Source organism: Triturus cristatus, chromosome 7 (assembly GCF_964204655.1).
Source record: "Triturus cristatus chromosome 7, aTriCri1.1, whole genome shotgun sequence".
In the NCBI taxonomy this organism is placed as follows: domain Eukaryota; kingdom Metazoa; phylum Chordata; class Amphibia; order Caudata; family Salamandridae; genus Triturus; species Triturus cristatus.
This window is the reverse complement of record NC_140590.1, coordinates 1,700,183,276-1,700,210,499: the sequence shown is the minus strand read 5'-3', so window position 1 is coordinate 1,700,210,499 and position 27,224 is coordinate 1,700,183,276. Positions and strand designations below refer to the sequence as shown.

Here is a 27,224-nt window from a genome sequence, read left to right as displayed (position 1 = left end):
CTTTGTAGTCTCTTGCAAGTGTTACTTGTGGTTCCAGTACTCACAGCGATCGGCTCCTGCGAACGGGGAAATAAGGCGTTGCGGGCCCCGAGCCCGATACTGGAACTTCTTTCGTGATGTGGAGAGTCGGCACAGGTCGGTGCGACTCTCAGCTTCGGAAGTGTTCTTGGGTCCTCAATCAGCAGGTGTGGGCAAGTAGGCAGGCGCGGCCAGCGACCCTTTAGCACGGCGGTGCAGGGGGGTCTCCACAGCGGGGGCGGCGCGGCCTGAGATGTCCGGGGATAGCGAAGCGGGGTCACAGGGCACGGTCAGTGCAGCTGGATGACCCGGCGTGGATCACAGTCGTCGGACGGCTTCCGGCAGGAGGGGTGATAGCGCGGTCAGCGCGCTCCAGTAGCAGGCGGTGACAGGGATGCAGGCGGCCTGGCCCGGGGACAGAGAGCGGCTCGGGACGGAGCGGGGCTCTCACGGGTTGGAGGCAGGCGAGCTTCTGAGTGTCACGGCCCTAGGAGGGGCGATGAGGGGCGCAGTCTCTTTTCCAGCGGGATGCCCACACGGCTCGAATTGGAGGATGAGCAAGAAGCACAGAGAACCCACTGTTCCTGGGGTTCAGTTCAGGGGGCAAGCTCAGATCAAGCCCTTGGAGAATGTTCAAGCACAAAGTAGCAAAGTCTTTTCAGTAAGTCTCTTCCTCTCCTTTCTCAGCAAGGCAGGCAGCAGGCCAGCTCCTCCAGCGTCTCCTTCTCCTTCTAGTCGGGCAGAGGTTCTTTGTGGTAAACAGGATTCTGATTTCTTAGGAGCCAGGCTCCTACTTTTATACCATGATTCTTTTGTTCTTTAGCGCCAGGGGGCCTAGGCCTGGCTCAGTCCAGTTCTGGAGCACTTTGTTATGGTGACTCTGCTCTTTCCTTTCAGCAGCAGGGCAGAGACATCAGCCGCCCCACAGGGGGTGGCGCCGGCTTTGTGGTGGCAGAGCACAGGTCTATTCAAGAGTCAAGGTGTACTCCTCCCACCCATCCAGGTGTAATCTCTCTACCCACCACCTGGCAGCCAACCTGTCTCTGGGGATTCCCCAACCCTGCTCCTTACTGTTGCTGGGCAGAACACACACACATACAGCAGAGGCGGACTGAGATGGTCAGGTCAGTAAATACTAACTTTCTAAAAGTAGTATTTACAAACCCAGGATATTAAAATAAACTTGACTACAAGAAGTATTTTATCATCCTGAGTTCAGGCATACTAAACTTGACACTTCTACCATGCTCTCTGAGTCCACGGGGGTCACAGCGTTGGCGTGATCCCAGCAGCCCATTCTGGCCTATGGAGAGCAGGTAGCCTTCAATAGTGAAGAACGAAAATGGCTGTAATTCACTACTAAGACATGCCACACACATCAGGGCATGTCCTACCTTATGCCTACAATGCACCCTGCCCTTGGGCCTACCAGAGGGGTGGCTAATATGTAGGTAAGGGAAGGTTTAGGGACTGGCAAGTGGGGGCACTTGCGCAGTCAGCGCGACGGTCCCGGACCGCGCACAGGGTCTGCGGTGGCAGGCCCTAGACACACTTTACAAGGCCGCTTCCGTGGGTGGCGCAACCAGCGCTGCAAGCCCACCAGCAGCATTGGCATTCACGAGCCCTGGCACCCCTGGTGCACTTTACTGGGGACTGACAGTGAATCCAATAAACCAATCAGGAACATCAATTACAGGTACACTTTACCTAGGGAGCACTTGCACTGCGGTACGGATTAGCCGTGGCGCAGTGCCCTGAGCGGACAACACCAGCAAAACAATCGAGGCACACCATCAAAAAGTGGAAGGGAAACTCACGCCAAGGTGCCAGGTCTAACACGTGTCCCCTCCAGCTGAAATGTGGGGAGAACTACCCTTGCCCAGGGGGTTCCTCGTCACTAAGGCGGAAATACCTGGACAGACCGTCAGCGTTGGCGTGATCTGTACCAGGACGGTGTTCCACCGTAAAGTCCATACCCTGTAGGGAGATGGACCACCTCAACAGCTTCGGGTTTTCACCCCTCATTTGCATCAACCATCTGAGGGGCCTGTGGTCCGTCTGAACCCGGAAGTGAGACCCAAACAAGTAGGGTCTTAGCTTCTTCAGCGCCCAGACCACAGCAAATGCTTCTCGCTCAATTGCACTCCACCTACTTTCCCGTGGAAGTAACCTCCTACTGATGAAGGCTACGGGTTGGTCCCAGCCCTCCTCAGTCATCTGTGAGAGAACAGCCCCCACACCATGCTCTGAAGCGTCTGTCTGGACTAGGAATTCCTTGGAGAAGTCAGGGGCCAAGAGCACGGGCGCCGTGCACATGGCAGTCTTCAGGGTGTCGAAAGCTTGCTGACAGGTGTCAGTCCAAATCACGTTCCTGGGCTGCTTCTTCGAAGTCAGCTCTGTCAAGGGGGCAACGATCGTTCCATAGCCCTTGACAAACCTCCTGTAGTACCCAGTGAGCCCCAGGAAGGCCCTCACTGCGGTCTGCGTCTTGGGGGGTTCCCAAGCCAGGATGGTTTCAATTTTGGGTTGCAAGGGTGCCACCTTGCCACTCCCCACTTGGTGTCCCAAGTACACCACGGAACCCTGCCCGATCTGGCACTTGCTTGCCTTGATCGTGAGGCCTGCTCGGCGCAGCGCCATCAACACTTCCCAGAGGTGGCGCAGGTGTTCAGGCCAGGTGGCACTGAACACTGCGATGTCATCCAGGTAGGCGGCACTGAACGCATCCAGCCCAACCAGTACCTGGTTGACCAACCTCTGAAAGGTGGCAGGGGCATTCTTCATCCCAAATGGCATGACTCGGAACTGGAAGTGCCCATCTGGTGTAGAGAATGCTGACCTCTCTTTGGCCCCATCGGTCAAGGCGATCTGCCAGTACCCAGACGTTAAATCAAACGTACTGAGGAACCGGGCAGCCCCCAGCCGATCAATGAGCTCATCAGCTCTGGGGATGGGGTGCGCGTCAGTCTTCGTGACTGAATTGAGTCCTCTGTAGTCCACACAGAACCGGAGTTCAGGTGTGGCTCCCGGCGCAGCAGCCTTTGGGACCAAGACCACGGGGCTGGACCAAGGACTGCTGGAGGACTCAACCACCCCTAGCGCAAGCATTTTGGAGACCTCCTCCTTAATGCAAGCTCTGACCCTGTCAGTTACCCTGTAAGCCTTGTGCTTCACGGGTAAGCTGTCTCCTGTGTCCACATCATGGACGCACCAATCTGTGACACCAGGAACCAGGGAGAATCGGTCGGAAAATTGTCCCAGCAAGTGGCGGCAGTCTTCCTGTTGTTCGGGCGTCAGGGTGGGTGAGAGGTTAACTCCATCCACTGACCCATCTTTCTCAGAGGCCACTAAGAGGTCAGGGAGAGGCTCGGTCTCCTCTTCCATTCCATCATCAGTGGCCAGCAGCATGCCCACTTCGGTCCTCTCTAAGTGGGGCTTAAGGCGGTTAACATGTAGGACCCTCAAAGGGTTCCTGGGAGTCTGCATGTCCACCAAGTAGGTGATAGGACTTTTGCGCTCCACAACCTCAAATGGACCGGTCCACTTATCCTGAAGTGCACACGGCTCCACTGGGGCCAAGACCCACACCTTTTGTCCAGGTTGAAGCTCTACCAGAGTGGCATTCCGGTCGTACCACCGCTTCATCTCCTCCTGGCTGGCTTCCAGATTTGCCTCAGCAAGTTGCCTGAAACGCCGAGTCTGGTTTCGGAAGGCCAGCATGTAACTATATACATTCTGGGGAGGTTTCCTGGGAGATTGCTCCCAGCCTTCCTTTACCAAACTCAGAGGTCCTCTTACCGGGTGACCATACAGAAGCTCAAAGGGGCTGAATCCTAGAGACTTCTGCGGCACCTCTCGGTAAGCGAAGAGCAGGCATGGCAAGAGGACGTCCCACTTACGCCTCATTGGACCGTCCAGGCCCATGATCATGCCTTTGAGGGTTCGGTTGAATCTCTCAACCAACCCATTTCCTTGGGGGTGGTAAGGAGTGGTGAACTTGTAAGTTACCCCACACTCCTTCCACAGGGATTTCATATATGTGGATATGAAATTGGTCCCCCTGTCGCTCACCACCTCTAGAGGGAATCCCACTCGGGAGAAAATTCCCATCAGTGCCCGTCCCACCACGGGGGCCGTCACTGTCCTCAGAGGGATGGCTTCAGGGTACCGGGTGGCATGGTCCACCAAGACCAGGATGAACCTGTTGCCCAGGGCTGTCTTGGGGTCCAGAGGCCCCACAATGTCAATACCCACTCGTTGGAATGGCGTACCGACCACAGGGAAAGGTTGCAGAGGAGCCTTATGCTTCCCTCCGCTCTTACCACTTGCCTGGCAAGTCTGACAGGTTCTGCAGTAGGAATCGGAATTCTTGTGCATTTGGGGCCAGTAAAAGTGGGTGACAAGCCTGTCATAGGTCTTGTCCATCCCCAAATGTCCTGCTAACGGCACATCGTGAGCCAGCCCCATTAGGAAGGTTCTGAACTTCTGGGGTACCACCAGCACACGGGCTGACCCAGGTTCAGCAGCCTTAGGCTCGGAATACAGGAGGTCACTCTCCCAGTACACGTAGTGTGTTTTGGCCTGAACACCGTTGGCCTGGTCTGCAGCCTGTTGCCGCATACCCACGAGAGAAGGGCATTCTTTCTGCTCCCTGCAGAATTCCTCCCTGGAGGGACCTCCTTCTTGCTGCCAATGGGTCAGCTCAGGCAGATCTCCCAGTTCGGCAATCTGTTCCCCGGTAGGCTCCAGAGCATCCCCCTCAGGGTCTACTTCCTCCTGGGCCGTGGGAACTTCGGGGGCCGGTTTCCCGCGCCTCCTGCGCCTTCTCCCTAAGGCCGGTTCCTGGACCTCTCCCTCAGGCTCCAGGACCCTCTCAACACCCCTACTGGCTGCCATGGACCGGGTGGTCACGCACGCCCAGTCGGGTAGACCCACCATCCTCAGATGCGTGGTCTTCTCCACCTTTTCCCAAGGGGAACTCTCCAGGTCGTTCCCTAGCAGACAGTCTACAGGCATGTCAGTTCTCACAGCGACTTGTAGAGTACCAGAGACCTCCCCCCACTCAAAGGGAACTTGAGCCATTGGACAACGACTCTCTACGTTGTCAGCATTGACAACCCTACAGTAGGCATTGGGTACAATCTGCTCTTGAGACACCAGGTGTTGCCTCACCGAGGTCACGCTGGCTCCTGTATCTCTAAGAGCCTCAACCTTCTTTCCATTGATGGTCACCACCTGCCCATATTTCTTAGTGTTAGAGGGCAGGTAGGTTACAGGGACCATCTCACTGTCTCCTAGCGAGACTAGGGTCATCTGCCCGGGACCCCCACCCTCCTGGACTGCTACTTCCTCCCCAAAGTTAACACTAGCTACTTGCCGGGGTGGAGCACCAGTGGGTGCGGTCTTACCAAACAGGCGACACTTAGGATCAGAGGCAATGTGACCCGGGTCACCACACTTATAACAATTGAAGGGCCCCTTTGGAACAGGTCTACCTGTCGGGGCCCCATTCTGCTGCGGGGGTGGGGGAGGCTGAGAACCCTTCTGCTGGTTCCCTTGGGAATTACTTTGGGGGCCTTTTTGGAACCCCTTCTGTTTACCCTTGTCCCCCCCACTCTTCTGCTGGGGACCCTGCCCACCTTTGGCGGAGTCTCCCACTTGACCCTTGTGGACCCTGGTGCTGAGCCAGCGGTCCGCCTCCTCAGCAAGCTTCCTCGGGTTGGACAGCTTGCTATCAATCAGGTGCTGGCGTAGCTCAGGAAAACATTGACTGGACAAGTGCTCCCATGCAATTAAATCAAGCAGCCCTTGATAATCACTCACTTTGCTACCCTTCACCCAACCATCCAGCGCTCTGCAGAAAAAGGTCACATATTCCACATACGTACTCTCAGGGATCTTCTTGGTCTCCCTGAACCTCTGTCTATATAGCTCAGGAGTTAACCCATACCTGGTCATTAAAGCTTCCTTCATATGGGGGTATGAGGTTTGGAGATCTAAGGGTAAATCTAACAGTGTGTCACGCCCTTCAGCAAGGAACCTTCCCCACAACCCCGCTCCCCAGTCTTTCTCAGGGACCCGGTGTGAGGACATGGCCACCTCGTAGGCCCTAAACCACTGCCCTATGTCATCCTTTCTGAAATACTCCTTTACTACATCTTTGGGGATGTACACCTTGGACTCTACCTGCGCTGGTGGAGTGCTGCCACCAGAAGGAGCGGTGTCCAAACTTTTCGCCTTCAGCTCCAACTCCTTCAATCTGATATCATGATCCATTTGGCGTTGTTGTGCCTCCAGGGCCAACTTCTGCTTTTCCATTTCCATCTGTCCTGCCAACTTTGCCATCTCCATTGCATGCGCCCTGTCTGCTGCCCTGTCTGCCAGCTCCTCTGGCGACCGGACTCTGCTGGGCTCCTCAAGGTTGTCGGGTGGAACGATGTCCCCCGCATTCCGTAGGTCTCGTGACTCCTTCCAGGCTCTCAACGCCTTGGTGTACTGGGGCTTCCTCTTGCATCCAGCATGGGGGACTCTGAATTGTACACTGTAGCCTTTCAATTGCTCCATCGTGTAGCCTTCCAGTCTCTCCCAATCCACCTCATCGATTCCAGAAATCACAGAGAGGGCCCTCCCAGCGGAGTGTGAGCCAGGCATGGTTGCAGTAATGGCAGATGTCTCAACAAAGTTCAACAATTACAAACCTGTGGCTGCGTTATTTGGTCTGCTCTCACTATCTGGTGATTAATAATTCACTGTATGCAAATTACAAGTGCAAATCCGAAATCCCACCCGCTGCCAACAATGTTAGAGTCGGGGATCTCTGGTTGGCGCAAGGTTGCCCTTGTGTCAAGCAGGAACCCTCTCCTCCACGTCAGGGCGCAGGATAACCCCTCGCGAATGACCCTTGCTCACCCTCTAGGTGCGTGGCGTGAGCAGCCAAGGCGATTCCTCAGGCGTTGTTGGTTAAGCACTTACAATCATACACACAGTAAATACATCAATCCCCCCAGAAACGGACACCAGACTTGGATATATATAAAAATACGCTTCTTTATGTAAAAATAGGTATATATATCTCAGCAGAATTATCACAAGACCAATAACGTTTTCGCTATGCCACCAGGTTGTAAAGCAGGCAAATGTTCTTTGTTCTTAGCTTCAAATGGAGACTTTGTAGTCTCTTGCAAGTGTTACTTGTGGTTCCAGTACTCACAGCGATCGGCTCCTGCGAACGGGGAAATAAGGCGTTGCGGGCCCCGAGCCCGATACTGGAACTTCTTTCGTGATGTGGAGAGTCGGCACAGGTCGGTGCGACTCTCAGCTTCGGAAGTGTTCTTGGGTCCTCAATCAGCAGGTGTGGGCAAGTAGGCAGGCGCGGCCAGCGACCCTTTAGCACGGCGGTGCAGGGGGGTCTCCACAGCGGGGGCGGCGCGGCCTGAGATGTCCGGGGATAGCGAAGCGGGGTCACAGGGCACGGTCAGTGCAGCTGGATGACCCGGCGTGGATCACAGTCGTCGGACGGCTTCCGGCAGGAGGGGTGATAGCGCGGTCAGCGCGCTCCAGTAGCAGGCGGTGACAGGGATGCAGGCGGCCTGGCCCGGGGACAGAGAGCGGCTCGGGACGGAGCGGGGCTCTCACGGGTTGGAGGCAGGCGAGCTTCTGAGTGTCACGGCCCTAGGAGGGGCGATGAGGGGCGCAGTCTCTTTTCCAGCGGGATGCCCACACGGCTCGAATTGGAGGATGAGCAAGAAGCACAGAGAACCCACTGTTCCTGGGGTTCAGTTCAGGGGGCAAGCTCAGATCAAGCCCTTGGAGAATGTTCAAGCACAAAGTAGCAAAGTCTTTTCAGTAAGTCTCTTCCTCTCCTTTCTCAGCAAGGCAGGCAGCAGGCCAGCTCCTCCAGCGTCTCCTTCTCCTTCTAGTCGGGCAGAGGTTCTTTGTGGTAAACAGGATTCTGATTTCTTAGGAGCCAGGCTCCTACTTTTATACCATGATTCTTTTGTTCTTTAGCGCCAGGGGGCCTAGGCCTGGCTCAGTCCAGTTCTGGAGCACTTTGTTATGGTGACTCTGCTCTTTCCTTTCAGCAGCAGGGCAGAGACATCAGCCGCCCCACAGGGGGTGGCGCCGGCTTTGTGGTGGCAGAGCACAGGTCTATTCAAGAGTCAAGGTGTACTCCTCCCACCCATCCAGGTGTAATCTCTCTACCCACCACCTGGCAGCCAACCTGTCTCTGGGGATTCCCCAACCCTGCTCCTTACTGTTGCTGGGCAGAACACACACACATACAGCAGAGGCGGACTGAGATGGTCAGGTCAGTAAATACTAACTTTCTAAAAGTAGTATTTACAAACCCAGGATATTAAAATAAACTTGACTACAAGAAGTATTTTATCATCCTGAGTTCAGGCATACTAAACTTGACACTTCTACCATGCTCTCTGAGTCCACGGGGGTCACAGCGTTGGCGTGATCCCAGCAGCCCATTCTGGCCTATGGAGAGCAGGTAGCCTTCAATAGTGAAGAACGAAAATGGCTGTAATTCACTACTAAGACATGCCACACACATCAGGGCATGTCCTACCTTATGCCTACAATGCACCCTGCCCTTGGGCCTACCAGAGGGGTGGCTAATATGTAGGTAAGGGAAGGTTTAGGGACTGGCAAGTGGGGGCACTTGCGCAGTCAGCGCGACGGTCCCGGACCGCGCACAGGGTCTGCGGTGGCAGGCCCTAGACACACTTTACAAGGCCGCTTCCGTGGGTGGCGCAACCAGCGCTGCAAGCCCACCAGCAGCATTGGCATTCACGAGCCCTGGCACCCCTGGTGCACTTTACTGGGGACTGACAGTGAATCCAATAAACCAATCAGGAACATCAATTACAGGTACACTTTACCTAGGGAGCACTTGCACTGCGGTACGGATTAGCCGTGGCGCAGTGCCCTGAGCGGACAACACCAGCAAAACAATCGAGGCACACCATCAAAAAGTGGAAGGGAAACTCACGCCAAGGTGCCAGGTCTAACACAACCACAACCACAACCACACACACAGCCACACACACACACACACACAACCACACACACTTTCAAAAGAACATCAAACATCAAAGAACATGTTGTTGTGTTAATGCTTTGCTGCACCCATTTGACTTACAATGTGCTTTCTCTTTCCACAAACTCGATGTTTGTGTTCCTTTATTTTGAGATGCTTTTAGTATTACTGTTTTGTGACTTGACTTAAGGAACATTAAGGAAATGTTACTTTGAAACTGGACAACAAGTTTACAGTGTTTATTTCTGATCGCAGCGGCTGCTTCATGTCCGTTGCACCATACAGGGAGTCCTTTCGTTGGTGCTTTCATGAGGACATAATGAGGAAGCTAGAAACTTTTGGCACATTCTCTTTAAAAGCACAGCATGTTGGCGACTGGTTAGTCGATTAGACCTATGTAGCGCTTTAGATCTCAAAGCGCTGTGGTGGGTGCAGCAGTTATAACATGAAATATGGGGTGCACCTCACAAGGAGGGGGCAGGTTTGAGTGCACATTGGCTGCAATCGAACTCTTAAGATGATGGGCTGTGTGTATCCATTATCAGCACTCACTCTTCGCTAAGTGATCTTGTTTGTTTTGTTGTTGTGTCAATGCTTTGCTGCGCCCGTTTGACTTACAATGTGCTTTCTCTTTCCACAAACTCGATGTTTGTGTTCCTTTATTTTGAGATGCTTTTAGTATTACTGTCACACACGCAACCACAACCACACACCCAACCACAACCACACACACAACCACAACCACACGCACAACCACACACACAAATACACACACATCCACACACACACACAACCACACATACAACTACACACACAACCACACACTCACACAACCACACACACACAACCACACCCACAACCACACCCACAATAACCACAACAACCACACAACCACACACACACAACCACACACACAACCACACACACAACCACACACAACCACAACCACACACACAACCACACACACACACATACAACCACACCCAACCACAACCACATACACACAACCACACAAACATCCACAACCACACAAACACAACCAACCACACCCACAACCACACCCACAACCACACACACAACCACCCACACACAACCATAACCACACATGCAACCACACACACAACCACACACACCACCACACACACACACAACCACACCCACAACCACACACACACACAACCACACACAATCACACACACCACCACACACACAACCACAACCAAACACACACAACCACACAAACAACCACAACCACACACACACAACCACAACCACACACATAACCACACACACAACCACACACACACAAAACCACACCCACAACCACACACACACAACCACACACACACAACCACACAACCACACACACACATAACCACACACACACAACCACACACAACCACACACACACAACCACACACACAACCACACACACAACCACACATCCACACACACCCACAACCGCACCCACAACCACACGCACAACCACACACACAACCACACAACCACACACACACAACCACACACACAACCACACATACAACCACACACACACACACAACCATACACACACAGACACAACCACACACAACCACACCAACCATTGGCATAGCCAATAGGTCTCACCTTTGGAACCTCATAATTGTTTAGCCACGCAACAGTTGATGTGGTTGCACCAAGGATATTGTGCTGCATAACTAAATACTTAGAAGGTCCCAAAAGCGAGCACTATTGGCTATGCCAATGCTTGTTGCTTTTTGTCCCGAAGTCTTACGTCGAATAGCCGCTGTAGTGCGGCACCATTTTGTAGCTCCATACTGCACTTCAGATATGGGGCGAGATGTGTAAGGGGCATATGGGGCATATGTGGTGTCCTGGGCTCCTGATTTGCAAAATCGGAATCCTCAGTGGTCAGCGCAACCTCAACCGCTAGCATTCATGCCATTAGTGCTGCGCCATAGATTTCTACCTACCATCTGCATCTCGCATGCCACCTTGGCAACCGGGGTGCATAATTTGCAAAACTTGGGTCTGATGTTTGTATGCTCCTAGCTATGAAACAACACTATATGTGAGAGCAGTCCTCGGAGTGACCCAGCATATTTGAATATTAAAAGAATCCTGTCTTCATTACGCTTTGCAGATTGTAAGAAGAGTACAGTGCGAACAAGCAGTGCTTCGTTAATATTACTCCTTCCTCGGTTAGAATCTCAAGCTAGATTCATAGAGTAATTCCAAATCACACGCTGACCAGCTAGATGCAGAACAAAAAAAAACCTTACTTCAAGTGTTTACTATGATTAAAACTGTTCACTGTACAGTACCTACAGAGAGAAGCACATTCCGGAGCTGAAGGAGAAAGCACGCTGCTGCTTGAGACCTGCGTTAGCACAATGATTGACACTTACTCTGTGTCAGAATTGCCATGATGGTACCAGGCGGGGCCAGCCACGACCACCTTGGGCATACACTTCCATTTGTACAAGGAAGTGGAGCGGCTGGCACAGAGCGGAATCGCGCGCAGCTTCCGATAGAACAGCCTCAGAGGGGAACCGAGTCCTGGACGGAGGGCGAGTTGTGGCCGCTAGGGCGAGGTAGTCGGGAGACGAACGGAGGTGGCAGCAACAGAAAGCCCCCTGAGCCGGACCGCATCAGTGGCTAAGCCCGCAGAGCTGTCAGAGTTGTGCTCCAAAGCCTAAGCGCAAATTAAACATTATTGCCTGAAGATGCATACAACGAACAGTTTTCGCCATGTGGTTCAACAAACAGCTTTCCTGAAACGTTGCCTTTCGAGAAATATAAAGCTATGGAGGCATACCAAAGAAGAGTAGTCAGGCGGGTGATCTGCGTTTGAGGAGGAGGGAGTGGAACCCACCGCGCTTCACTTTGTCTTCTTTGGTTTCGCTGCTTGTGCTGTCTCTGCCTTCCACCTAAATTAGCCTGTGTATATCCTGTAAAGACGTTGTATGCGCATGTGTTCTGGACAGGATAGGACAGGTCAGGCAAAATATAGTGCGAACTCACACAGCCAATCCCAGCAGAAAACAAGCATTTACAAATGCAATGGGGCTCGTCTTTACGCGAGCCCTATTGCATTGTAAACAAAAATGCTGACGTTCAAGAAAACATGAACGGGAGTGGGTGGGGGGGTAGTGGTGGGCAGTGAACTTACAGACTGTGGGAGGGAATGGGGGGAGGCAGGGAAACAAAAGATTTTTAAAAGTAAAGGGGCCGATAGCTATGGAAGGAGAAAAATGATGACATGGCCGTCAGGAGGCGGGATTAAGTTGCCGAAAACCAATCAGATTGCAGCATTTAGGAATTCAGCCAATCAAGAAGATAGGGGGAAAGTGGGTGGAGCTTCCCCTGCTATACTGTATACAGCATCTCTCGACGAGACAGCGCATGTGCTGCCTAGACAAGACCTAAAAAGCAGTCGTAAAGTGTGCTGCCCATAAGAGTGAAGACAATTTTGTCACCACCGTAAATATATATGCAGACAAGATTGTCAGGTATCATGCTCTTGATTTCAGCATATTTCTCTTGGATGAATCATGCAGTGGTGGAAATGAGACTGTCCCAAATATGCTGCTTAACACTGTGCAAACTTTTAGTGAGCTACAAGAGCTGCGGCATGAGTTGCTTGAGATTGAAAAGAAGATGGGAAAGAGCAAGTTGTGTGAAAGAGTCAAGCGATAGCTGGGTTTCTACTGATGGGAAAACAATTCTGCCTAATTACATGTTGCCGGCTATGGTTCGACATTTGCATGGCCCAACCCATGTCAGTCGAGGTGCAATGGTGCAGATCTTTAAATGCTATTGCCATTGGCACAATCCACACTTTCGTGTCATGGCTGAGAATTTATGTTAAAGATGTATTGTGTGTCAGCAAATAAACACAGGAAGGAAAACCATTGTAACCACGAGTCACATAGGAAAATCACATGGCCCATTAATTTGTCTTCAAATCAACTTCTTGAAAATGGTCTGCAGCAGCCAGCTGCAGTACATCCTGGTTGTTGTTTGTTTTCGAGATGGGTGGAGGCGTACCCAGCTAGATGATGCGACAGTCTGGCCAAGCTACTCTTGATGGAGTTGATCCTGAGCTTTGGCATTCCTGTTTATCTTGATTCAGATCAAGGCAGACATTTTAAAAGAAAGTAGCCTAACTGTTGTGCACAGTCTGAGACATAGACCAGATATTCCACTGAAATTATAGGCCGGAAGCATCAGCAGTGGTAGAGGCGGTGAATGAGATGATTAAAGCCAAGTTATCAAAAGCATGAGCCTTCCCAACTCCTAAATGTCCAGATGCACTCCCTCATGTACTTAGGAGCATCTGGAGCACCCCCTGCAAAAGAACAGGACTCTCACCCACAGAATATTAATGGGGAGCGCTATAAGAATCCCTTCTGTTGCTGCAACTCTTCTTATGAATATTACAGATTACATAATTCTCGAATATTGCAAAGGACTCGCTGATGTGGTGCATTCTAACTCTTATCAGGTTGATTTGGTGGCTCCAGCTGTGAGGTCTGACACTTGTCATGAACAAAACCAGTGAAATTCAGCAGTTATAGTTACCTGAGCTGACTATAACTTACGACCCCGCAATGCACTACTTATGACCTCACGTATTACATCACTGCTGACATGGTCAGTGGCATCACTGATGACATCACCACTCAACCACTCTGCAAGCGCACCTCCTGGTGCACTACTGGTTGGGGAATGAACTCCCCTTGGCTGCTGAAGGTCTTTGGGGACCAAGAACCCCTATTCTTGCCACAAGTAAGACCCCCACAGCTGGATTGCTGAGACCTCAACAGAGGCCCCACCGCCATTAGTTTGTCTCCTTCTGCCAGTGACGGCCTTTATTCTGCCTCTTTCTGCGTGTTTCTCATCTTTATTCTGCCTCTTTCTGCTCTTTTCCCACGTTTATCTTGCCTCTTTCTGCTCGTTTCAGACCTTTATTCTGCCTTTTCTGCTCATTTCTCACCTTTATCTTGCCTCTTTCTGCTCGTTAGTGTCCTTTTTTATATCTTTCTGTTTCTTTCTGACCTTAATTCTGCCTTTTTCTGCTAGTTTCTAACCTTTATCTTGCTTGTTTCTGCTCGTTGCTGACCTTTATTCTTTTTTCTCACCTTTATCTTGCCTCATTCTGCTCATTTCTCACCTTTATTCTGCATCTTTCTCCTCTTTTCCCCCTGGACCATGGGCGGAGCCTCAAGGCCCCCATAGTCCCAGCGGCTCCCCGCCTCCTGCGAGCGCCAGCATTGCTCTTGCATGTAAATGTAACTCCCTGCATGCAGGAGCAATCTTTTCATATGTTTCCCTGCACACATATTTTTGTGCATGGAAACAGATAAAAGCTCAATTTCTACAAGCTGGAGCTGTTTGACAGCTCCTGCTTGCACAAAGTGAAGTTATTTTTGCTTTTGCTTGGTGGGAGCTGTTAGCTTCCACCAAGCAAAAGCAAACAGCTACCTTCTGAGGGTGGGCACCTCGGGAGGAAGCAAGAGCCGGCCCTGGGGGGTGGCGGTCTCCAGGGCAATCCTTGGCTCCACGATGGGGATGCAAGGCTGCCCTCTATTTTAGTGCTTAGGCCCGGGGAGGTAGTGGACCCCGGGGCTGCCGGTGAGCCACGCGCCCTCCCCTTAATTTGAGTGAATTGCCCAAGGGAGGTGGCAGTCCCCAGGGATGCAGGTGAGGCAATACTGACCCCCACATTTATAGTAAATGGTTTGCCCTGGGGAGGTGGTGGTCACCGGGGTTGAAGGTTGCCGCGCTGGGCCCCAAATTATTTTAATGCGAAATGCCCCAGTGAGGTGGCGGTCCCCAGGGCTGTGGGGGGCCACACGGGTCACCCGCATTTATTTATAGAGATTTGCCCTGAGGAGGTGGCAGACCACAGGGTGCGGGGGTGCCACACAGGTACCCCCACACACGTTAAAAGCAGTGCCCCGGGGAGGTGGCAGTCCCATGGGCTTTCATGAGCCCTAGAAGGGGAGGCCTCACGTGCCCCCCTCCTTTTCATAATTCCTCATGCCCCTGGGACATTACAGAAGCATGGGCTTCTTTTCTGTTTAGGCGGGAGCCGTAGATCCAGCGCACCTCCAGCCAAAATGTTTTTATTAAATGATTTTTTTCCCCTGAGGTATTCCTATGAGAGACCACCCACCTACCCCCCACGAGGCCAAGGGGGTCAGAGTATTCTTACTCTGCCCCCTTCTCTTTTTAATTTTTTTTGAGGGAATCGGCTGAAGCCGTCTCCCAAGATGGCTGCCAACACTTCCTGGTTGAAGTGTTGGCAGCCAATCACATTTCAGCATGGGGACTGTCGGATCCTTGGATGTTCTGCGTCCTTATATATCTTTATTTGTTTTTGTTTTTTATTTCTCAAAAACTAATGAACAGATTTACGCCAAATAAAAAAAGGGTTATTTCTGGACCAAGAGCTACCTTTCTGCCAAATTATCATGTAATTTCGTCTAGCAGTCCTGGCTGGCAACAAGGATCAACGGGGCACTTATTTTTGGAAAATTTCGGGAAGATTTGTCAAACGGCGCTAAAGAAATAGGCAAGCCAGAAAACGGTTTTCCTATGAAAACATGGTCCTAATTATGAATACCTATTGGTGACCGCCAGTAGGTAATACATATTCCTTGCAGTGTGAACTGTGATCTGAATCACTGCCAGGTATTTGCACTTTACAGCAGTTGAATGACCTTAACAAAACTGCAGGCTCTCATAGACTGTCCTTGTGACCTGAGCATTTAAGGCATTTAAGGTAGGGTATTAAGATGCTAAGACTGGACCTTCAACTGCCTCCCTGCAAATGCTCTTGCCAAATGCACAATTCTGTGGTGCTCCTAACACTTCCGAGCAGGCTGCCTTTTATTCATGTAGAAAAGTTGGGGACAGGTCCGGAGAGGGAAACCCCATCCCCAAACCGACTTTCACGTGGGCATGTAGCCCTCAGGTAGCCACACCTCTGGGGTGGTATGCCAAGCTCCTTACAGTCGAGGGAAGGTTCGTACATCTTGAGAATGGCAAGAAAATTCCACTCTGGGATTGCCAAATGCCACACTTCACCAGAACTTTGTCACCAAAGAGGAAGGGGCCTACTGGCCCATTGGCTAGTGGCCATATTGTCCCCTTGGTGCACTTTCGTGGGATAAAATGGGCACCCCCTGACACCCTGAACCTCAGTACACATTGGATTTGGAGAAAGGACTGAAGAAGGACGGCCCTGCTGCCCTCGAAACTGCATGAAGAGAGGCTGCTTTGTTGGAAGGACTGCACCTGCTGCACTTTGGGCGAGTAAAGTTTGGGCGTGCCTGTGGCTCCTGGCTTGGGCAAAAGTTGATCCCCTGGCCCCAGATCAAAGCAGTGTCCCTTGGGACAGCACCAGGGACATCGAAGCTGAGAATGCCCAAACCGGCAAAGAGGTAGCCACATTTGAGGAATCACTATTGACTGCCACAGGGCGCATCTAGAGATGAATCTGAGCTAGCCAAAAGTTGCACCTGAGTTTGCTGGGCCCGGGGGCGCTATCCCAGTCAAGATTCACTAGCTTCCATCAAGGATATTCGCTGTGACCACTGTGTCTCCAGAACAGTAGCCCAGCTGCAGCTGGCCTTCTACTGTCACAAAGAGGACGTCATGGAACCCTGTGTGCAGTGGTCATAGTTGCCCCACCTCGCCAGTTTATTGATAAACAGCCCGCAACTCACCCCTGTCGATCGCACAGCTCCAGGAGCATCTTTGAACATCTTTTCATCCTGCATCCCCAGCATCAGGACCACTCCATTGTCGTCTACGGCAGTCGTCTTCTAAAGGCTGGAACTGGACTAGAAAAGGCTCTGGTGGCCAAATAACTGTCTAAAGTAACCCTCCTGGACTCCTAGACTTCTGTCCTGTCACCCAAGTTGGGCCGGAGTCACCAAACTCTTCTAAGCTTTGCAAAGTTTTTGTTGACCAATGCTTGTTTGCGGTTAAATTAAAAGTTATTTGTTGGTTTAAAAATCAATATTTATGGAACCCTCGCATAGGTTTTGATGATCAAGGATTCTAAAAAAAATCATAAAAATAGGCTCTATTTTTATAAATTGGTGTTGTGTCTCTTTCTTGTTGCGTGACTTTCTTATTTCGTTGTTTGATGTTAAATGCTTTACACCAAGTTCGTTTGTCTAAGTCTTGCTGCTCGCAGCTGCAGCTACCCAGGGGTGAGCTCAAGGTTTACAAATGAGCGTGACTGGACTCAAAAAAAGGTTTTGTGAGTGTATTCCATGATAAGGCCTCACAGCGATATCATAGAATACTCCCAAATCCTCACATGGTCTGTTTGCCATTCAAGAGTTATCATGATTTAATGAAACTGCTTTAGAAAAAAACAAATCAACTGACGTGATCTATAAAATAAAAATCAGTCTGAACACAGTGTTCTGTTTCTTTGAACACCTATTGTACCATGAAGAATGAAAGGTTATGGTTAGCTAGTGGGGTTTCAAGGATAGGTCTTCGATAAGATGTAGGGTAATGTTTGCAGTTAAGGGAGAGACTAGGGTGACGATAGGGTCTGGTATTTATGGCAACGGAGGAGCAAAAGGAGGGAATGTGGTTACAGAAGGAGTTAGGGTAGAAGGTAAGTACAGATAGCATTTGGGATCCAGCTGAGGGATAAGTCCAGAATTGTGGTAAAGGGATAGAGGGTTAGAAAAGAGAACAATTAGCATTAGGGTAAGGGTGATGGCGAGGCTTAGAAGAGAGTTAAGGTTTCAAAGAATAACACATAGCGGTTATGGTCTCCATTATGGTCACTCACGATGTAGAAGAAGTTGATGTTCTTGGCGTTGGGCGGGGCCTCTGCCCTATTCAGCTTGTAATTCACCTGGATGTTGAGCGGCACATTGCAAGGTTGGACTGACTGCAGCGGCTGGATCTGCAGGAAGCTCTGGACCTTAGAACGCAAAGGCTGGATGACTTGCACGTCATTAATGAAGTAAACGTTGTTTTTGCTATAATCCAATGCGGGATCCACAAGATTTGTTTTGCCCTAGTAAAGGAAACCAAAACGGATAGGGATTAAAGATGGCACACACAGTCTGGGGATCATGGGAAGGGAACAGAATCTATGAGAAAGGTGAGGCCAGGATTAGGCAGGTGCCCAAATGAGGCAAGAAAGGAAAGATGAGGAATGATTGGGATAGATTGCGTGGGCAGCTGTGAAAAAAAGAAAGAAGAAAAGGAAGGAAGGGAGGAAGAAAGAAAGCAAAGAACAAAAGAAAGAAAGAAAAGAAAGGAAGAAAGATAGAAAGAAAAAAAGAAAGAAAGAAAGAAAGAAAGAAAGAAAGAAAGAAAGAAAGAAAGAAAGAAAGAAAGAAAGAAAGAAAGAAAGAAAGAAAGAAAGAAAGAATCTGATGTTTTCAGTGCGGAGAGTGTTAGAAAATAAATCCTGACTTTGCAGTTATCATTTATTCGATTCGTAGAACAACATATTCTTGAGGGCAAAATTTAATTTTGGAGCTGACTGCATACATCATTAGGAGTTAGTGTTTTAATACTATCTCTTTCAGCCACAGATGCTTTTCGGCACATTTGAGCACTTTCTCTACTCGCCAAAAGAAATCCTGGTTCCTTGTCTAGAGTATCCCTGGACATTTTTCTTGCAGATCACTTTATTTGCTAGCAAGGGATATCCACTGACCACCCTTTCATGCTGCTCATCCCCAGGTTCACTCCATCGGTGATCAGGTAACAGAAGAGCCGCAGAGATAGAAATGTGACCACAAATTAATTGAAAAGCTTGCTGTTCGTGTTTCAATATGCCCAGAGAGGGCCGACAATGAATTGCCTGGCAGCAAAAAGGTTTCCTAAGTTTGTTGTCTTTCACACATCCCATTGCAATAGATTGTTGCATGAGACACTATAAAAGAGATGGAGAGGAGTTCAACAAATCCAAATAGAAGAAAATATTATTTAAGATACACTTTTTATACAGAATATGGACACAGAAAAAGCAGGGGACACTTCAAGGCATCTACTGTTTAAGGGTCATAGGATCATTAAATCTTCGCGACCCCATTTGTTCTTTATTTTTAATATCCCCTGAAATTCTGACAATAAAGGGATACCTGTAGTCTCCGGAGGATTTTTAATCTTTAACCCCCTGGCCTATTCTTTAAATACTCCCTGAAATACGGTCGAGCCCACCCTGACCTTTAGGAGTCAGGGTGAACCCGGTGATGAAGCATGACACTACTAGAGTGTGTGAGGGTTATCTAACAAAAAGGTATTGCCTCCAAGCATGCAATTAACACAACAACACACCTTTTTTAAGAGAATAGTGCCTAAAATTACAGTGCAACTAGGTGGAATACTCTGTGTGTGTGTGTGTGTGTGTCTTTCACACATCCCATTGCAATGGATTGTTGCATGAGACACTATAAAAAAGTTGGAGAGGAGTTCAGCAAATCCAAATAGATGAAAATGTTACTTAAGATACACTTTTTATACAGAATATGGACAGAGAAAAGGCACAGGACACCTCACGGCATCAATGTAAAAACAAGTCACATTTTCAACTTAAAATGTATATGTATGTTATTTTCTAAATAGACCTGTATCCGCGTGTGTGCTCATGTGAGTACCTGAGGCGCTGAACAAGAAATTCCATTCTAAATATGGCACCTTTCCACAATAGCATCCTGCTCGCTCAACAAGAAAGGCTAAAAATGTTCTTTGACTTCCAAAATGTCATTAAGTAGCTCACCTGATTCCGATATATTTTTCTTCGCAAATTGATACTTGAAGCCTGCATTTATATAATGGGAAAATATTACAGATCCCCGCTTGCAAAGCTAAAAAAGATGACAAAATTACCGGCTGACATCTAACATGGGAAAACAAATGATATCTCTGACAAATTGTACAACAGCTAGTGCTCTTGTGAGGTGCGTAAATCAGTGCTCCCCTGCTGTGTGTCTCCCTGTGTACATCACTCTTAGCTCCTCTGGTGCACCTCACCCTGTGCTCCTTTTCTGCACATTATCCTAAGCTCCTCTCCTGCACATCACCCTGAACTCCTCTTCTGCACCTCATCCTGAGCTCCTCTTCAGCACCTCATCCTGAGCTCCACTTCTGCACATGCCCTGTGCTCCTTTTCTGCACATCACCCTGTGTTCCTCTTCTGTACCTCACCCTGTGCTCCTCTTTTGCACCTCACCCTGAGCTCCTCTTCTACACATTGCCTTTTGCTCCTCTTCTGCACATCGAATTGTGCTCCTCTTCTGCACCTCGTCCTGTGCTCCTCTTACTGTACATCACTCTTAGCTCCTCTGGTGCACATCACCCTGAGCTCCTCCACTGCACATATCCCTGTTCTCCTCTTCTGCACCTCACCCTGTGCTCCGCTTCTGCACCTCACCCTGTGCTCCTCTTCTGCCCATCGCCCTGAGCTCTTCTTATGCACATCGCCCTGAGCTCCTCTTCTGCACATCGCCCTGAGCTCCTCTTCTGCACATCGCCCTGTGTGCCTCTTCTGCACATCACCCTGAGCTCCTCTTCCGCACATCACCCCGAGCTCCTCTTCCACACATCACCCTGTGCTCCACTTCTGCACATCAACCGGAGCTGCTTTTCTGCACATTAGGCTGAGCTCTTTTTCTGCACATCACCCTGTGCTCCTCTTCTGCATATCACTGTGGGGCCCGGCCTCGTGGCGTGGGCCTCCTTGACCACTAGCCCCCAGACCCAACCCATACACCACCCCTGGTCCCGGGTTATAGCCGCCCGTCCTTCCCACCCCGTAGCCACCAAAGACCCCTGGCCACCATGTCCCGATGTCCCGATGGCCAGCCCGGGGCCCCAGCGAAACCTAGACCCTGAACGCGCCATGCCCGGCCAAGGGAGAGGGAACCCCCCCCAAGCAAGACAGGGAGGAGTAGTCTCTGTCACACCTCTGACCTCATCTCAACAGAGGGTTTCGATCACCCTCCGGAACCCCAGGGAGCTGGCTCCCCGCATGCTGGGTGTCTGGGGTCCCTCCCAGGCCAACCTGAAAGGATCAAAGAGCCGAGCGGCAGGAAATCCCAACACCGCCCCCAGAAGCCAAGACCCCTCTCTGTGTGGACGCCGGACTTCAAGAGAATAAGGCGTATAACAGGGGGTGCTGAGGGGACTGGGGTAGAGAAGACCTGGAACTAAGAGAGCCCTGCGGACCTGGTTGCGGCTCGACGAACCTGCAAAGAAGGACACTACCTGATGCTTGGAAACCATATGAGCCCTGCTGACGTCGTCGCGGCTCCCGAGACACCACGAATCCCGGGGCCTGCTGAGAGACTCGCGGCTCCTCCTGACTCTAAGACCATCGGAGCCGCTGAGAGACTCGCGGCTCCCCCCAAACTCTAAGACCAACTGAGCCTGCCGAGTGAATCGCGGCTCCCCGAAGATCTCCCGATTGACAGTTCCTTCCTGCCGGAGCCCAGCGGACGAGGTCGTGGCTCGAGAATACCCTGGTCCGGCTGGACCCAAGCCTGTACCGTGTCCCCCTGCTCAAGGATTGAGAGCTGTGCGAAGGATACTCGGCATTGATTTGATCTATCGCCCACCAGGACCCTGTGCTGGCTTCCTGGGTAACATCGGAGAGGTGCTCAGCCCATTGATACTTAGATATTCTAATTTCACTCTGATGGGTGACATAAACATCCACCTAGAGTCCACAACCGATGCACCTGCTGCCTCCTATCGGGAAACCATGGAGGTTTTGGGCCTCACTATTCGAGACACCCTAGCCACCCATGAGGCAGGGCATACAATAGACTGCATTGCCACTAACCTAGACACTTTGACAACTAACCCCCTTAGACCCCAAATTTGGACTGACCATATGCTGATTCCTTTTATGCTTCCCCTTATGTCCTACCGAGAAAACGATCATAAAAAGGAACACAGCAAGGTCACAAGGGATGAATGGAAAACGATACTGTCCCACCCAGAACTTATAACTATAGCCAGGAACTGTAGACCCCAGCTGGTAGTACCTGTAAATCCCATCAGTTTCAGAACATGGATGAATGATCTGAATGGTACAGTTGGGCAGGGAAAAAATAGAACGAGGCAGGGTAGAAAGAAAACATCTGCACCCTGGTTCGATCGAGATCTCAAAGATAAACAAGGGGAGCTTAGAAGAGCTGAACGAAGCTGGCGGAAATACTACTCTAGCCTAGAACGTAGCAAATACAAAAGGATAAAAAATGCCTATCATGCGCTAATTAAACAGGCTAAAAAAAGGTACTTCTCGTTGGCAATAGAAACAGCCAGCAGCAAACAAAAGGAAATATTTAAAATTGTAAACGGCTTTAATAAGCCTAAAAGTTTAGCGCAGGATATCCCGCCCTCGCAGGCACTCTGTGACAAGATCGCAGATTTCTTTGAGGGAAAAGTACAGGGGCTGACGAAGGACTTCGATGTCCCTATATTAGAGCCAAGAACAGAGGATGATATAGTGAGGCAAGGGGCCACGCAGTTGACAACTTTCCTTCCAGCTAGCCTGGAGGATACCAAAAGAGGAATTCTGGCAACAAAATCCGGATCCCCCTTCGATCCATGCCCAGTTAGACTTTTACACCTCATTGTGGACATTGCCAATCCAATAATAAATGCCATTGTCAACACCTCACTGTCCACAGCCAAAGTCCCCCCAGAGTGGAAACTGGCAGCGGTGAAACCACTGCAAAAAAAACAACTCCCTGACCCCACCACATTGTCGAACCTACGACCCATCTCACTACTTCCGGCTCTGTGCAAAGTCACAGAGTCAATTGTAAATAAACAACTTACTCGTTTCTTGGAAGATAGTGATGTATGGCACCCCAACCAGGCAGGTTTCAGGGCCCAACATTCCACCGAATCGGCCCTCCTGTTCACTACAGAAACTATCCGCTCAGCCCTAGACCAAGGCAAGAAGGCCGTCCTGATTTTATTAGACCTATCGGCGGCCTTCGACACGGTCTCACATGCCATCCTATTAGACCGGTTAATAACATCTGGTGTCACAGGGACAGTGCTTGAGTGGATAAGAAACTTTTTAAGTGACAGGAGGCAAGTGGTGACCCTGGGGGAATTCTGCTCCAGTGAAAAAGCGCTGTTGACGGGAGTTCCGCAGGGTTCGAGCCTGAGCCCGACCCTGTTTAATGTTTATACTGCACCCCTGATAAAACTAATATCGTCATTTGGCATAGACGCTATAGCCTATGCCGATGACACACAACTTATCCTGGTAATGGATAAGGATAACCAAGCCTGGGAGGATAAGCTCAAAGGTTGCCTAACGGCCACCTTTGAATGGATGCGCCTAAATCACCTGAAATGCAACACAGGTAAAACAGAGATCATGCCTATAGGCCCAAAAAATGAGTTCACCCCACGATTATGGTGGCCAGAAAAAGCTGAAATACCACCTCATACAACCAACTCGGCCCGTAATCTGGGGGTGCATTTTGACTCTGACCTGTCTTTTAGACAACAAGCAGCTAGAGTGGCAGGCATGTGCTTTGGGGTAATAAAGGGACTGAGAAAGTTCTTTGATCTTTTGCCCCTTGAAGCAAGGAAAACAGTTACGGTTGCACTTGTAACATCGCGCATCGATTACTGCAACAGCCTCTATGCTGGTACAAATAAAGTTGTCACACACAAACTTCAGATGGTGCAACATGCAGCAGCGAGGCTGGTTCTAAAATGGCCGAAAAGATCATCTGCAACCAAAGCCCTCAAGGCATTACATTGGCTGCCCATTACAAAAAGGGTTTTGTTTAAAGTACTGTTAATTACTTTTAGAGCTGTTCACAACCTAGGCCCGTCCTATCTGAGGAAAAAATTCAGCAGATACTGTCCAACCAGAGCACTGCGTTCTTCAACGGCCAACCTGCTTACCGTCCCGAGTTTTAGACTCAAAACTCGAGGGGGCAAATCCCTGGCGGTATTGGGAGCAAAAGCATGGAATACTCTTCCCCCCCAGTTGAGATTACTGGATAAAGAAATAGACTTCCGTAAACATCTAAAAACCTGGATCTTTAATCTCCAAGATATAACAGCCAGAAGCCTAGTGTAATTCGGGTTCTCGGTCAAGTAAGCATAGGGACTACCTAACATCTGGTGGTCCTTTCTGGGCGCCTAGATGCTCCTTGGAGCGATTGCCGCGCGATACAAATTGGCACTTACATTACATTACATTACATTACATTGACTCTGAACCTAGAACTGTCCCGCTACCCCAGCCCCCTTTTTGTCAAAGAATTACCACGCTTTTTGTATTGACCAAAGACTACCTGGCGGATCATAAAGATCCAACGAATCTTAGTTAAAGATCTCCGTTTACTGAACCCTACTGTGTGGTGTCCCTTTGTCAAGTAGTGCCAGCTCAGCGAGTGTGATCCTAAAGTACGAGTCAACTTCCTGGAAGGGCCTCCCCGCCGGTGCTCGGCCTGATTCTGGGAGAGGTGGGTCACGGGGTGGTCAGGAGCGTGTTCCGAAACCCCCCCTGGGATCGCCCCTTCCAACAATCACGCTGTACCTCACTTATGCACGGCACACTGAGCTCTTCTTCTCTACATCGCCCTGTTCTCCTCTCATGCACATCGCCCTGAGCACTTCTTCTGTACATCGCCCTGTGTGCCTCTTCTGCACCTCGCCCTTTGCTCCTCTTCTGCACATCGCCCTGAGCTCCTCTTCTTGACATCGCCCAGAGCTCCTCTTCTTCACTTCGCCCTGAACTCCTCTTCTGCACCTGACCCTGAGCTCCTCTTCTGCACATCACCCTGAGCTCCTCTTCTGCACATCACCCTGTGCTCCTCGTCTTCACATCACCCTGTGCTCCTCTTCTGCACCTCGGCCTGTGTTCCTCTTCTGCACATCACCCTGAGCACCTCTTCTGCACTCCACCCTGAGCTCCTCTTCTGCACCTCACCCTGTTCTCCTCTTCGTCATCTCACCCTGAGCTCCACTTCCGCACCTCATCCTGTGCTCCTCTTCCACACATCGCCATGTGCTCCTCTTCTGCACCTCGCCCTGTGCTCTTCTTCTGCACCTCACCTTGAGCTCCGCTTCTGCACATCACCCTGAGCTCCTCTTCTGCACATCACCCTGTGCTCCTCGTCTTCACATCAGCCTGTGCTCCTCTTCTGCACCTCGGCCTGTGTTCCTCCTCTGCACATCATCCTGAGCTCCTTTTCTGCACCTCACCCTTTCTCCTCTTCGGCCTCTCGCCTTGAGCTCCTCTTTCGCACCTCATCCTGTGCTCCTCTTCCACACATCGCCATGTGCTCCTCTTCTGCACATCGCCCTGTGCTCCTCTTCTGCACATCGCCCTGAGCTCCTCTTCTGCACATCGCCCTGAGCTCCTCTTCTGCACATACCCCTGAGCTCCTCTTCTGCACATACCCCTGGGCTCCTCTTCTGCACATCGCCATGAGCTCCTCTTCTGCACATCACCCTGAGCTCCTCTTCTGCACATCACCCTGAGCTCCCCTACTGCACATCTTCCTGTGCTCCTCTTCTGCACCTCACCCTGTGCTCCTCTTCTGCACCTCACCCTGTGCTCCTCTTCTGCCCATCGCCCATCGCTCCTCTTCTACACATCGCCCTGAGCTCCTCCTCTGCACATCGCCCTGAACACTTCTTCTGTTCATCGCCATGTGTGCCTCTTCTGCACATTGCCCTGTGTGCCTCTTCTGCACCTCACCCTGTGCTCCTTTTCTGCCCATCGCCAAATCGCTCCTCTTCTACACATCGCCCTGAGCTCCTCTTCTGCAAATCACACTGAGCTTCTCTTCTGCACCTCACCCTGAGCTCCTCTTCTGCACATCACCCTGAGCTCCTCTTCTGCACATCACCCTGAGCTCCTCTACTGCACATCTTCCTGTGCTCCTCTTCTGCACCTTACCCTGTGCTCCTCTTCTGCACCTCACCCTGTGCTCCTCTTCTGCCCATCGCTTCTCTTCTACACATCGCCCTGAGCTCCTCCTCTGCACATCGCCCTGAGCACTTCTTCTATTCATCGCCCTGTGTGCCTCTTCTGCACATCGCCCTGTGTGCCTCTTCTGCACATCGCCCTGAGCTCCTCTTCTGCACATCGCCCTGAGCTCCTCTTCTGCACATCACCCTGAGCTCCTTTTCTGCACATCACCCTGAGCGCCTTTACTGCACATCTTCCTGTGCTCCTCTTCTGCACCTCACCCTGTGCTCCTCTTCTGCACCTCACCCTGTGCTCCTGTACTGCCCATCGCCCATCGATCCTCTTCTACACATTGCCCTGAGCTCCTCTTCTGCACATCACCCTGAGCTTCTCTTCTGCACCTCACCCTGAGCTCCTATTCTGCACATCACCCTGAGCTCCTCTTCTGCACATCACCCTGAGCTCCTCTACTGCACATCTCCCTGTGCTCCTCTTCTGCACCTCACCCTGTGCTCCTCTTCTGCCCATCACCCTGAGCTCCTCCCCTGCACATCGCCCTGAGCTCCTCCCCTGCACATCGCCCTGAGCTCCTCTTCTGCACATCGCCCTGAGCTCCTCTTCTGTACATCGCCCTGTGTGCCTCTTCTGCACATCGCCCTGAGCTCCTCTTCCGCACATCACCCTGAGCTCCTCTTCCGCACATCACCCTGAGCTCCTCTTCCATACATCACCCTGAGCTCCTCTTCTGTACATCACCCCGAGCTCCTCTTCCACACATCACCCTGTGCTCCTCATCTGCACATCACCCTTAGCTGCTTTTCTGCACATTAGGATGAGCTCTTTTTATGCACATCACCCTGTGCTCCTCTTCTGCATATCACCCTGTACCTCACTGATGCACGGCACACTGAGCTCCTCTTCTCTACATCGCCCTGTGATCCTCTCATGCACATCACCCTGTGCTCATCTTCTGCATATCACCCGAGCTCCTCTATTGCACATCTTCCTGTGCTCCTCTTCTGCACCTCACCCTGTGCTCCTCTTCTGCACATCACCCTGAGCTCCTCTTCTGCCCATTGCTCCTCTTCTACACATTGCCCTGAGCTTCTCTTCTGCACATTGCCCTGAGCTCCTCTTCTGGACATCGCCCTGAGCACTTCTTCTGTATATCGCCCGATGTGCCTCTTCTGCACCTCGCCCTTT

At 50.8% G+C, this 27,224-nt stretch overlaps 1 protein-coding gene across 1 annotated transcript in view; it reads right to left on the bottom strand.

Moving 5' to 3' along the window:
• The window catches only part of LOC146812810 (alpha-2-macroglobulin-like protein 1), a 630,734-nt gene that overhangs the window by 463,544 nt on the left and 139,966 nt on the right, over positions 1 to 27,224 (bottom strand). Inside the window, exon 13 of the mRNA XM_085615203.1 lies at positions 17,895 to 18,125. Coding sequence (XP_085471329.1) covers positions 17,895 to 18,125 — 231 coding nt within the window. The remainder of the gene's footprint in view (positions 1 to 17,894; positions 18,126 to 27,224) is intronic.